Source organism: Xenopus laevis, chromosome 3S (genome assembly GCF_017654675.1).
Source record: "Xenopus laevis strain J_2021 chromosome 3S, Xenopus_laevis_v10.1, whole genome shotgun sequence".
Lineage (NCBI taxonomy): Eukaryota > Metazoa > Chordata > Amphibia > Anura > Pipidae > Xenopus > Xenopus laevis.
In genome coordinates this window covers 3955240-3969096 of record NC_054376.1, presented here as the reverse complement: position 1 = coordinate 3969096, position 13857 = coordinate 3955240, and the positions used below count along the sequence as shown (strand labels likewise).

The following is a 13857-nucleotide window of genomic DNA, read 5'->3' as shown; positions in this document are numbered from 1 at the left end:
AGAGAGATCCCATAAAACTATGGCAGAATAGGTATTCCCCTGTACTAAGCACAATTCAGCAGGAACAGCCCCTAAGTTTGCTCATAGTCTGTACAGAGAGATCCCATAAAACTATGGCACATAGGTATTCCCTGTACTAAGCACAATTCAGCAGGAACAGTCCCTAAGTTTGCTCATAGTCTGTACAGAGAGATCCCATAAAACTATGGCAGCATAGGTATTCCCTGTACTAAGCACAATTCAGCAGGAACAGCCCATAACATCTGCCCATTAGAGGAAGCAAATCTGAATATATAACAAGTACAGACACAAGATGTCATACACTCTTATGGAGAGTTTAACTTTAATCTGAAATGATACCAAGGATATATGATAAATTAAATCTCAACCAGGAGAAACCTGCCCATAATATAGTATGTGCTGGCTTTCTATAGAAGGGTAATAGACACAATGAAGGGGGTTAAGACCATCTTAGATCACAGCTGGTACTTGATAAACATCCTTTCCCCAACACCATCCAGAGACAATAGGGTTTCTCTATTGAAGGACTGGGAAGAAGCTGCCATATTAATTGGTTTGGGCAGCTTTGGAGCACTCCAGGCTTTACATATGGCATTTTCCATAGATCTTAATATAACTACACCAACCAGGTTTAATAGCTATTGATTTTCTACAGCTGCACTAAAACTTCCTGCACCCAGAAGGCAGATAGTTGCAGTTCAACAACCTCTAAAGGCTGAACAATAAACCTATTTAGGAACAGAGAACATTCTGACATTGCCAGGACCAAATAATATAAGCTAATCGGTCTTCCAATTAACCATCAAAGCTGATCCCCCCCAATTTCTAGGGTAACCTTGATCTTCTCCAACATGCTACAAGCCCAATTATTCACCCGCCTCAAGGTTGTTGCTCAGCCACAGAGGGGTGATTAATAATTGAGTAGTTAGTACAAGGATTAGTTGTTGCACCCTAACTTGCCCTTTCCTTCTGTCCAATGTGTAAGGGGAAACTTATCCTAACCAATTTGCAGATCATTGATCCAGGCTGTTCACCAGCAGAAGGCCAAAATCTTATCGGTGGTTCCTCCGGCACTGAAAGGGTTTCTATGGGCTGGTAATGGTTACAGAGTAAACCAAGTGTCATAGATATGCGAGAAGCAAGCAAATAAGGAAGGGTTTGTCAATAGTAGTCTGGCAGGCAGATAACAATGACATACAAGCAGAAGGGCACAGGTGATTGGGAGAAAGGGGAAGAAAACGTGAAGTCATTATAGAGTATATGGCAGTCGTTTGGAGGTGGAGAGTTCAAAAGGGAAGAACATGAGGCACTACATCAACATAAAGGAGAAAATAAAAGCTCTAAGAGTTCGGGAGATTGAAAGGAAGAATAAGAGAGAATAAAGCAGGGTGAGGACTGAAGAAGAACTCAAGGCTAGAAGGAATCTGAAGAGAGGACAATAAGGACCAAACCTCAGTCAGTTATGGTACACGCTATGTTGAAACCATATGAAACGGTGAGGTCTATGGAATAACTGAAGCATATAAACTCATATATACGTCTGAGAAATACTACACCAGAAGAAGGGGGCCCTTGAAGGAATCTCTCCTTTTCCACCTTGACCAGATAGAAATAGAATTGTCTCGATGGTGGAAAGCTGAAGTAGAAATAACTGGGTTCCAAGTAAATAACAAGACAGTCTTCCTGGACCTTCTTCATAGAAAGCCATTGACTCCATGACCTGGTTATTGTGATTCATCCTGATATGGAATGAATAGATGTTATTCTACAGTGTCGTTTCATGGTTAAAGGAGGACGTTGGTAGAAGATTGAACCCTTGGTGAATATGTTTGATGTGTTATCTGGGTGATATCGTCCTCCTTGAGTGTCAGATCTTCAGACTACTTTATGGACGTTCTTCACTTGTTATGGAGATCCAGGATCAACATGATAAAATCAGTTTGTTTGCACATATTTCCAATGACTCTTTGCAATGATACATTTCTATCCCAAATTGAAGGACAACCCTATAAGATTGCCCCTTTTCTATTTGGAAACTCTAGTGTAAAAATAACTTTCTCTAAAGCTTCCCAACACATAGACTCACCTTGTAGTTGAAGGGCTAAATATCCTTCCTAGGGCCACTGGCTACCATTGAATTCTAGGCCATGGAACTCAGGACTTCTAAAGACTGCAAGAGTCTCTCAACCCCAGGTTTATCGTATTCCATTGAAGAAATTCTGAAGAAACCTTCTCACAAGAATGTTTCCAGGAAGCCTTTCTTAGATTATTCATATACAGGACATTTATTAGCAATGCACCTGGGAACAGCAACTGAGGTGGATGCAGGTAAGTTGAAGGACAATCATAATGTGGTCTTCAAAACTCAACTAAATGTATTATAAGAAGAAAAAGTTCCTTCTTAGCAGAGTGATATCCCAGATTTGCCTGAGGAAAATCAGTGACAGCCCATTTATATTCCATGAGCAGAGAAGTCCTGGGTCTATCCTAGGGTTTTCTCCCTCTTCTGAGGTCTTGGTTTCTGCTCACTAGAACTTCACATTTCCTAATATTTTCCATCTTACACCATTCTGTGGTGAGACATGTTTATCTCAGACTTTCTTGGTTAACTGGATTCTAACTGCCCCATCTGGACTACCCATTCCCTAATTGACTTAGCCCTAGACCAGCCAGGATTATTTCCCCTTATTAGGTTCTATGTTTCTAGGATTACTGACAGGGGCATAACTACAGAGGAACTGCAGATCCTGCATTTGCAGGGGGGCCCAATGAGGCCCTAATTAATGAACAATTTCAATATATGTTGGTAAAACAGGCCAACCTCTGGATATATTGGGAGCCCTAAAATTAATTTGCTATGGGGCCCAGTAACATCTGGTTACTGACCCATCTGGATTGTCAGTTGCCTAACTGGGATTTAACTGTATGCTCAGGGAAGTCCTATGCCTTGTCCAGATTTCAGCCCCTTACTGGTATCTATGTGTATAGGATTACTGGCCCTGCTGGGTTACCCATTACTTTACTGTCTGAAACCATACAACTAATTTGTATATCACTTATGCCTCACCCAGATTTCCTTCCCCTACTGGGTTCTATGTTTCCAGGGTTACAGCCCATTTGGATTTCTGATCTGCCTAAGATCGCGCTTCATGCCCTTTGGAGCCCTGCACCTTCTAGGTTTTCTTCCCCTTTTGGGCTTGATGCTTCTAGGGTTACTGGTCCATCTTGGTTGTCCATTGCCTAACTTTTTGAGGTCACATTTCATACCTGGGGAGACCTATGGGGGTTTCCACTCCCTACAGAGTTCCATAAATCATCTCGCTTCATGCTCAGGGACGCCCTATGCCTTTTCCAAGATTCCCACCCCTATTGAGTTCTATGTTTCTAGGGTTCCTGTCCTATCGTGGGTGACCATTACCTAACTTTTTGAGGTCATATTTCATACTTAGAGGAGCCATATGCCTTGTGCAGGTTTCCTTCTCCTACTGGGTTCCATAAATCTAGGTATAGTGTATGTTTCAAGGGTTCCTGGTCCATCTGGGTTGGCCATTCCTATGGTTTCTTGATCAAGGAAGACCTATGTCTCTTCCAGGCTCCTTCCCCCAACTCAGTGTTTTTAGAGTTCCCAGCCCATCTGGGTTGGCCATTGCCTAACTTCCTACTGTCATTTCTTGCTTAGTGTATGTTTGAAGGGTTCCCGGCCCACCTTGGTTGGCCATTCCTAAGGTTTCTTGTTCAGCGAAGACCTATGTCTCCTACAGGCTTGCTCCCCCTACTGAGTTCTATGTTTTTAGGGTTCCTGGCCCATCTGGGTTGCCCATTCCTGAACTGCCGAAAATCAAACTGTTAAATTTCTCACCTGATCTGTCCCAGTCTTTAACACCACCAGTACCCTTCCAGGCATGGTTCCGTGATGCTGTTATGAATCTCTTCCAACAATATAAATATGGTGATCCATAAATGCCAAGCCTGTGTGCAAGCCTGCTTGTAGCATAAATCTGAAGTTGGTTACTGATTTGTACAGTACGAGAAGCTTAGCAGCTGCATACAAATAATAGCGAACAAGAAAAGACAGAACGGGTGCCATTTATAATCAAGTCTGGATAATCAATCATAACGATCGTTAGGGGTGATTTCATAATATAAAAATGCACCGTGTGTTTGGATGCAATGAGACTGTGTGTAATATAATCCGACATTTGCACTGTTCTCTATATGAAAATCCACTGAACGATACAATGTAGATGCTGTTGGACTGCAACTCCCAGCAGACTTAGCCAGTCAAAGTAAAAATGCGGCTAAAGCACAAGGGACAATTTTTCTCTCTCTCTGCCGCCTTTCCAACGGGAAAACTTGACTCCAGTACTGGTTATTGGGTAATGTAATCACAAAGTTCTAGTAACCCATAGCAACCGACTTTAATGCATTACATTAGCACCTGTCATGGGCAAAGGCATCAAGCGCAAACTACCTGTTTTTCTCGAGTGTATACAATAACTAGGTGTGAAATTTGTAGGAAATCAATTTATTGGCAAAGCCCATTTGCTAACAACTGACAATCATAGAAACAATGTTTGGCTTTTGCACATGCTCCTAAAGAAAAAACACCCAATTTCCATAAAATACCCCAGACATGCCGGTATAACTACAAAAAAAATGAATAATGAGCATATTAACCACAGATGAGTAACTATAATCACTACAGAAAATAGATATTTAACCTATTAAGCCAGAATAGGCAGTATAATCACTAGATAGAATAGATAATGGGCATTTTAACTCTAATGTGCCAGTATAATTACTATGGAAAAACAGCTCATTTGCATATTAACCCCAACGTGCCCAGTAAAATTACTGCAGGAAATGGATAATCAGCAAATTAACCGCAGACTTGCCAGTGTGATCACTAAAAATAGTAGGGATGCACTGAATCCACTATTTGGGATTCGGCCGAAGCCCAGAATCCTTCGTGAAAGATTCGGCCGAATACCCAACCAAAGCCAAATCCTAATTTGCATATGCAAATTAGAGGCGGGAAAGGAAACAATGGGAAAAGACTGTTTTACGTCCTTGTTTTGAGACGAAAAGTCACATGATTTTCCTTCCCACGCCTAATTTACATATGCGAATTCGGATTCAGATTCAGTTCGGCCACACACATGGATTTGGCCGAATCCGAATCCTGCTGAAAAAGGCCGAATCCTGAACTGATTCCTGGATTCGGTGCATCCCTAAAAAATTGATAATGGACATTTTAACCCCAGATGTAGTAGATAGATATCACTATGGAAAGTGGGTAATCAGCATATTAACCCTAGAAGAGCCAATATAATCACTAAAAAAAATAACTAATGGGCATTTTAACTCTAATGTGCCAGTACAGCAAAAAATGGATAATCAGCATATTAACTACAAATATGCCAGCATAGTTACTACAAGAAATGGATAATCAGCTTATTAACCCAAGATCTGCTAGTATAGTTATTACAGATAATGGATACTTCTGTGTTTTAACCCAAGATGAGCCAGTATAATCACTAAATAAAATAGATTAGATACTAAATAAAATAGATTAGAATAGATTATGGCCATAACGAATCTGCATATTAACCACACACACACGGTATAATAAGAAATGGGCATGTAAAGTCCATTGAAGACCAATTACATTGTCACTTGTGCAAATGCAATGATGAATTTGCCCTTTAAACCAATTCCCGTCCTACACGGAACAGGTTAGGCTTCTACCTCGGCGTATAAGGAAAATTTGACTCCCGGTAACTGACATTCCCCGCCGGCTCCGTGTGAGAGTGACAACTGAATGACGGGACTTGAGAGCTTCTGGAGAGATGTTACAGGGGAGCCTTATTTTCCTTCCGATATAAAGTAATAAAAAAAAATGAAATTGACTCAAGCGTGGGAAACTATGAGCTATCAGTCAGAGCCGGCTCCAAATTAATGGGGTTTCTGCTCTCAAAAATAACAGTTTAAAAGAGAAAGAGAAAATCATTAAAATGGGACAAAATGGGATAAAAATAAACAGCGAAAACCATTTCAGATTTATTTAAAGTACATAACGAAAAGGGATGCAGACTTAAAGGTGTACTGGACCCCAAATCTCCCCCTAACTGACCTTCAGACTGGGCCCCCTTAGCTCATAACAAGGTTACAGATATATAGAAACATTGGGGTGTCACCCTGCTATAGTTCCAGGGGTACCCAGGGTACAAATAAACACTCACCCCAAATCTCCCCCTAACTGACCTTCAGACTGGGCCCCCTTAGCTCATAACAAGGTTACAGATATATAGAAACATTGGGGTGTCACCCTGCTATAGTTCCAGGGGTACCCAGGGTACAAATAAACACTCACCCCAAATCTCCCCCTAACTGGCCTTCAGACTGGGCCCCCTTAGCTCATAACAAGGTTACAGATATATAGAAACATTGGGGTGTCCCCCTGCTATAGTTCCAGGGGTACCCAGGGTACAAATAAACACTCACCCCAAATCTCCCCCTAACTGACCTTCAGACTGAGCCCCCTTAGCTCATAACAAGGTTACAGATATATAGAAACATTGGGGTAACAGTCACCCTGCTATAGTTCCAGGGGTACCCAGGGTACAAATAAACACTCACCCCAAATCTCCTCCTAACTGACCTTCAGACTGGGCCCCCTTAGCTCATAACCAGGTTACAGTTATATAGAAACATTGGGGTGTCACCCTGCTATAGTTCCAGGGGTACCCAGGGTACAAATATTCACTCACCCCAAATCTCCCCCTAACTGGCCTTCAGACTGGGCCCCCTTAGCTCATAACAAGGTTACAGATATATAGAAACATTGGGGTGTCACCCTGCTATAGTTCCAGGGGTACCCAGGGTACAAATAAACACTCACCCCAAATCTCCCCCTAACTGACCTTCAGACTGGGCCCCCTTAGCTCATAACAAGGTTACAGATATATAGAAACATTGGGGTGTCACCCTGCTATAGTTCCATGGGGTACCCAGGGTACAAATAAACACTCACCCCAAATCTCCCCCTAACTGACCTTCAGACGGGGTCCCTTAGCTCATAACAAGGTTACAGATATATAGAAACATTGGGGTGTCACCCTGCTATAGTTCCAGGGGTATCCAGGGTACAAATAAGCACTCACCCCAAATCTCCCCCTAACTGGCCTTCAGACTGGGCCCCCTTAGATCATAACAAGGTTACAGATATATAGAAACATTGGGGTAACAGTCACCCTGCTATAGTTTTAGGGGTACCCAGGGTACAAATAAGCACTCACCCCAAATCTCCCCCTAACTGACCTTCAGACTGGGCCCCCTTAGCTCATAACAAGGTTACAGATATATAGAAACATTGGGGTGTCACCCTGCTATAGTTCCAGGGGTACCCAGGGCACAAATAAACACTCACCCCAAATCTCCCCCTAACTGGCCTTCAGACTGGGCCCCCCTAGTGAAAAAAGACTGGGGAATATATGAAGGTTACTAATGATACTGTGACGTTGCCTTTAGGTTCCCCTTTGGAGGTTCCAGAAGAAGAACCAGAAGTTCCATCAGGAGCCGTTGCTTCCAGAGCTGAGGGCCCAATGCAGACTCCCCATTACAAGAGAATAAGGGCCAATGTTCCAGGGTCGGACCCCCCGACAGTGAATGGTAGAGATGGGTTTGAACACCATGAAGGGGAGGACGAGCTGAGCGACACAACGCAGGAAAGCTCCACTTGTAAGTTGATAGAAGTCATTAGTACCAGGATCTGGATGATTTCGGAAGTTTAGGAATTTCACCTTAAAATGTGTGATATAATAGTGTAAAACAGATTGCAGATGGTCTTTATTTTTCATGTGTGTTTTTATAAAGAGGAATTCCACCCAAAAGCTGCTCTGCTTTGTATGTTGCTCTGAAATTCTACATATAGTTCCCTGTGTTGCTGTCAACAAAAAAACGTTCTAATAAACTCGGAACAAACAAGTCAATAAAAATGCGCCGGCCTGGTACCCCGATGACCCCCACCTTGTCAGCCTCTTTGTTTATACTGAGTCGCATTTCCGTGGGGAACGTCGACATTTATTGTTGGCAGAACAATCCGGCTTATAAAAATTTGCAAGTCCTATGAATCCAGCGGCAGGGGTCGGGCACTCAGAGAAGCGGTGACTGCGAAATACGTGAGGCGCAATACTGAAAGGGATATGGAAACAAGATTTTATTTGTGCTTGAGTAACACCAAGTCGGATGCGAAATAGGATTCTCTTTAAAGGGGAACTTAAATAATGAAACACCTTAGCTCTGGGCATACGATATTTACAATGCGCTGGTTCCATATCATTGGCAGGATTAGGCCAGGGATATATTGGTCCTTACAGGCATTTGATTCCTTAGGGAACACACACTGGGGATCAGGGGCCTAAATCACTTTAAGGCCCCTCAAATTTTGGGAATAGGACATTTTTCATACACATATAAGGAAACAGCACCTCATTGGCTCCAGTCAACTGCTTTGAACAACAGATAAGCGAAACATGCCAAGTGGGTTTGGGCCTCGAAACTGAGTCACCAAATCATGGGCCTCTCCCCGCTGGTAACACACAATTCCCTCCCCTATAGTGATGTCACAGCACCCATTTGTGACATAATCAGAGAGGGTCCGACTCAGGTTGGAGGATAATTTTGGGGCAATTTGAGAGTGCGCTGGTAAGTAGGCTGGAGTACTCTTAGGTTGGATATAGGCTGGAATACTCATATGTTGGATATAGGCTGGATTACTCATAGGTTGGATAAAGGCTGGAGTACCCATAGGCCCGATTTCTCATAGGTTGGATATAGTCTTTATTACTCATTGACTGGATTACTCATAGGATGGCTATAGGCTGGATTACTCATAGGCTGGTTATAGGATGGATTACGCATAAACTGGATTTGGGCTGGGTTACTCATAGGCTTGATATAGGCTGTATTACTAATATGATGGATATAGGCGGGATTACTCTTAGGTTGGATATAGGCTAGATTACTCATAGGCTTGATATAGGCTGTATTACTCATAGCCTGGATATAGGCTGGATTACTCATAGGTTGGATATAGACTGGATGACTCAAAGGTTAGATTACTCATAAAACGAAGTACTCATAGGCTGTATTACTCATTGACTGGATTACTCCAGGATGGCTATAGGCTGGACTACTCATAGGGTGGTTATAGGCTGGATTACGCATAAACTGGATTTGGGCTGGGTTTCACATAGGCTTGATATAGGCTGGATTACTCATAGGTTGGATATAGGATGGATTACTCATAGGTTGGATATAGGCTGGAATGCTCATAGACTGGGTATAAAATGGATTACTCATAGGCCTGATATAGGCTGTATTACCCATAGCCTGGATATAGGCTGGATTACTCATAGGTTGGATATGGACTGGATTACTCAAAGGTTAGATTACTCATAAAACAAGGTACTCATAGGCTGGATTATTTATAGGCTAGATTACTCATAGGCTGGAGTACTCATAGGCTGGAGTGCAAATGCAAAAAATAATCCAGCCAGTTAACTAATCACACTGCCCCAACCCAGCCTGAGGGACAGAACAGTCTCTCCGCTTAGATAGGGTGTTGGGTGGGGTAAGTACCTGTGGTTGAACTACTATTGGGGGAGGAGACTGCGTCCCAGCTTTCCCTCCATGGGGCCTGCAGGGGATACAGCAGCACATTTTTTCAGGAAGGAGGATGAGAGTATCTATGTAATTGCAGGTAGGGGGTGTGGGGGCCTGGGTGCTAAAGTTACACCACTGGTAAGTACATCTGGGTTCTGGGGGTGGAATTTTATGGGCAATATTGTAAAGAAAAAGACTGCAGCCATTGATTAGAAGCAGAGCTGTATTTTGTACATAGGCACCTGGGATTGAGATTTCCAGGCACCAAGTGAGGGGGCAGACATAAGGTCTTATTGATTACAAGTAACCCTTGTTCCATTATAGGTGACCAGAAGAACAAGAGAAGAATCAGAACCACCTTCACCATGGCACAGCTGCAGGAGCTGGAGCAGATATTCCAGGTTACCCACTACCCCGACGTACAGACACGGGACCAGCTGGCTACCAAAATCCAGCTCCCAGAGGCCCGAGTACAGGTGGGCCCCTACTTGTCCTTACTTGCAATTGTTATTGGTAGCAGCGTCTGCTGGTTCTGACTCCTGAAACAAAGTAGCAACAGCTTGTTGACCACAGCAAACGTACATTGTTTCAAGAGTCAGAACCATCAATCCACATAAATCCACACAGCTGGACTCAGTATCTCTCCGCTCAGCGCTTTCAGGGTTTCTTTTTCTGTAATAGCCTGACAAATTGTGAGATGCATGAAAATACAATAATCCTGTCTAGTTAATGATGTGTGGCCCAGATAAGCTCCTTAGCTCTTTATGCTGCTGCTGCGAATAAAAGGGAAAAATATATACACGGAAAATTGGCAGGTGTAAAAAAAAACAAAAAAAACAAATCCTTTCTCTGAATGATTTAGCATGCTGCTCGTCTGAATTGAGAACGCGTAAAGGGTGGGACGTTAAATTGCGAGGGGGAAAGAAAGGAAAGTTATTATTGACAATAAGCTTGTTTACCTTTAATGAGAATGCAGTGCCTCGCTGGTAGGATAACACAAATGTTCTTTATTAATGGGATTTTTCCAAAGCAGGTTTTTAAATCTTTGGGTTTTTAATGATTTCGCAGTGAAGCATTTAGATAGCCTGCTTGATTGAAAACTGCAGACACAGGCCAATAAAAGCAGCCAACTCCAAACTGGTCTGTTCCGGGGGGGCCTGTTTGTCCAATATCCTTCCCAATATCATGTCATTGGGTAAAGGTGGCCATACACGAGAAGATTAAAGCTGCCGATATCGGGGGACCAACTAAAAAAGACCGGTTGAGCTGAAAGCCTGGCATTAGCAGGCTAAAACTGCTAATATCTCAGAAATTCTAAAAACAAAAAAGGAATGTAAACTGCTAACCTTCTAACTTCAAATCCGTTCACATCAATTCACATTATTGGGTTGAGAGCCCACATTCTTAGCAGAGGTTACTATTAGGGATGCACCGAACCCACTATTTTGGATTCGGCCGAACCCCGGAATCCTCTAAAAAAGGTTCGGCTGAATACTGAACCAAATTAGGGGTGGGAAGGGGAAAACATTTTTTTACTTCCTTGTTTTGAGACAAAAAGTCACGCGATTTCTCTCCCCGCCCCTAATTTGTATATGAAAATTAGGATTCGGTTCTGCCGGGCAGAGGGATTCAGCCAAATCCTGACGAAAAAGGCTGAATCCTGAACCAAATCCTGGATTCTGTGCATCCCTAGTTACTATACCTACAGCAAACCCCTTCTCCATATTTAGAAGGCAACATGGTGGTGGGTCACTAGAAGCCAATAATTCTTCTTATTCTTCTCAACAAGATTTGGTTTCAAAACCGAAGGGCCAAATGGAGAAAATACGAAAAACTGGGCAATTTCGGAGGGCTTCAGCATCTCACGTCGGTCGATATGGTCCCTGCCCCAAAGCCAGATTGCACGGTAAGCAATGTCTGTCCACATTCATTGCACCATTTAAGATTAAGAAGTGACAGATTGGGTCTCCTAGGGACCGCCAGAGAACCTGACACAATGGCCGCAAGTTCACAGTAATTAGATATAGATAGCCAAATGGAAGAGGGTTGTAAAGTGACCCGTCATGTAAACAAGGATGGAGTGATGGAAATCCTCCTAGGCTGTGGTCCACTAGGACCTGGTCCCACCAGAAGATCTTCTGGGACCCTGAGAAGTACCAGGCAAGACAGAACGAATAGTTGGATGACAGCAGGGGGTTTTCTGACTGTAACAGTTTGGAGTTCAGGAGAGGACAATATCAGTTGTCAATAGAAAGCTCAATATGTATATGGTAATCAATATTCTTCTCTTTATATAAGATCCAAGTCCTTCATTGAAAACCCAGGCCAAACATAGATACCCAAGGACAAGGGAGGCTCATCGATAATAACCATACGTTGACTTGTTTAGTCATAGGTTGGGCTAATTGGCCTTTATCTGGCATACAATTCTATGTTTTTATGATTGATAAGACAGGGCAAGGGGTGCTTAGATAAAGTTATACAGATATCACCATATGACTCCGCAGCATTAACTCCTTCGCCAGACTTTTTTCAGCAAGCTGGCAGCTCTATTAAGTTTATAAACTGCCACCTTAGGTTCTAATTTCCTAATTGGCTCCTGGCTGGACTAACCCTGTGCTTCAATACAGGTTGGTGTAGTCATGTAAATATACTCCATCTCATTGGCTACAGGCTATTCTATCTCTGTGAATATTCCAGCTCTGATTGGGTATAATTTGGTTCTGCTCCTTCCAAATTTAAAATATGGACTGGCAGCACAAAACAAAATTACTTTAAGTGCAAACACCCTATAAAAAAAAGTCTAAAGGAAATGGACTTGGTTTCTAAGTTCCTACAGATCAACGGTTCCCAAACCGGGTGGCTCAGAGCAATGTCATGAGGGGCTTAGCCTAAAGGCCAGTTTAGGGTAAGATGAGGTTATTCTCCTAGGAACACCTACAAGCCTAGCTTAAAGGCCAATTAGGGTGGAAATTGGGGAGAAGGGTCACTTGCTCTTCTAAATACACCAGAACACCCAGCTTGAAGGTCAGTTTGGGTGTGTTTTGGAGGGGGTGGGCAATTGCTCTCCTAGATACACCAGAACACCAGCATGAAGATCAGTTAGGGTGAGATTTTGGGGGATTGATAAATTGCTCTCCTAGATACCAGAGAAAACAAAGCTTGAAGGTCAATTAGGATGAGATTTGGGGAGAACGGTCTACTGCTCTCCTAGATACACCTGAAAGCCCAACTTGAAGGTCAGATAAGGTGAGATTTGAGCTGAGCTAAATATTCTTGGCTGAATGACTGATTATACCCATTTCGCAACCAAAAGTTGGACCTCTGGGTGTGAGGAGGCGGACTGGTCCAAAGTCTTCAACAGAAATGGTTTGGCAACCACTGCCTTTATAGACATTGATAAAAAAAACTTAATCGATCCATTTATTCTGCCCCGTCAGGTTCTGAAGAGTTTCCTCCTATCTTTTATTCCGTGATTTCTCAATGGTGTTTTCTTCTGAATTCACAGGACTTTAGTCTACAGCCAAGCAAGTTACAGGACGTGGACCTGCCCCATTTATATTACTCTTTCCAAGGGCATCTCCCGTTAGCATATGGACCAAGTATGACACCTCTAAATACAACAGCTCCAATGCCTTTTCCTGTATGGATGTCCCCATATTACATTCCACTCCCACAAAGAAGCCTCCCCAGCAGCGCCCTCACCTCCCCGACTTAATATCTGATCGGTGTCCAAGTCCACAAGTCTACCTTGTGCCCCCAGGGTCTGCTTTGCACTTCCCATATTAATAGAGTAGAGTTTTCTACCACTGGTGAAGAAAAATATGTTGGAAAGCCATCGAGATTCTCCTTTCCACCAAAGTGATGATAGAACCAAAGTTGGCAGAGAACCATAAAACAATTTTGCCAAAATGAATGGTAACATTTCCTGATCACTTCTTTATAACCCACTGCACAAAACAACGTTGAAGTAAATGAAGTGAAAAATATAAAAAGAGATAGGCCAACCTTCCACTGGCATTTAGAGGGCAATATAGAAGATAAGTGGTGCCACAGACCATATTTATTTCCCTCAAAAGACTCACAGCAAAGGGTTCGTTCTACGGTGAGAGAAATAATGGAGAACGCGCAAGGAGCTCCCGAAGGAAAAGAAATTCAAGATGTAATGAA

At 42.8% G+C, this 13857-nt stretch overlaps 1 protein-coding gene across 1 annotated transcript; it reads left to right on the top strand.

The window, feature by feature from the left end:
• The first annotated feature begins 874 nt into the window (after window positions 1–874).
• LOC121402297 (intestine-specific homeobox-like) lies at window positions 875–13405 on the top strand. Its single transcript, XM_041589018.1, has 5 exons — window positions 875–2349; window positions 7552–7761; window positions 10012–10163; window positions 11477–11593; window positions 13196–13405. The coding sequence occupies exons 1-5, from the start codon at window positions 2169–2171 to the stop codon at window positions 13403–13405; spliced, it is 870 nt and encodes a 289-aa protein (XP_041444952.1). The 5' UTR covers window positions 875–2168.
• The last annotated feature ends 452 nt before the right edge of the window (window positions 13406–13857 follow it).

What these genes read in the sequence shown, in the direction of transcription:
- LOC121402297 (XM_041589018.1), top strand. Translation starts at nt 2,169, where the DNA reads ATGGAACTCAGGACTTCTAAAGACTGCAAGAGTCTCTCAACCCCAGGT. An exon ending in AGCAACTGAGGTGGATGCAG is followed by an intron (nt 2,350 to 7,551) that starts GTAAGTTGAAGG and finishes CGTTGCCTTTAG; the next exon opens with GTTCCCCTTTGGAGGTTCCA. An exon ending in TCCCAGAGGCCCGAGTACAG is followed by an intron (nt 10,164 to 11,476) that starts GTGGGCCCCTAC and finishes CTTCTCAACAAG; the next exon opens with ATTTGGTTTCAAAACCGAAG.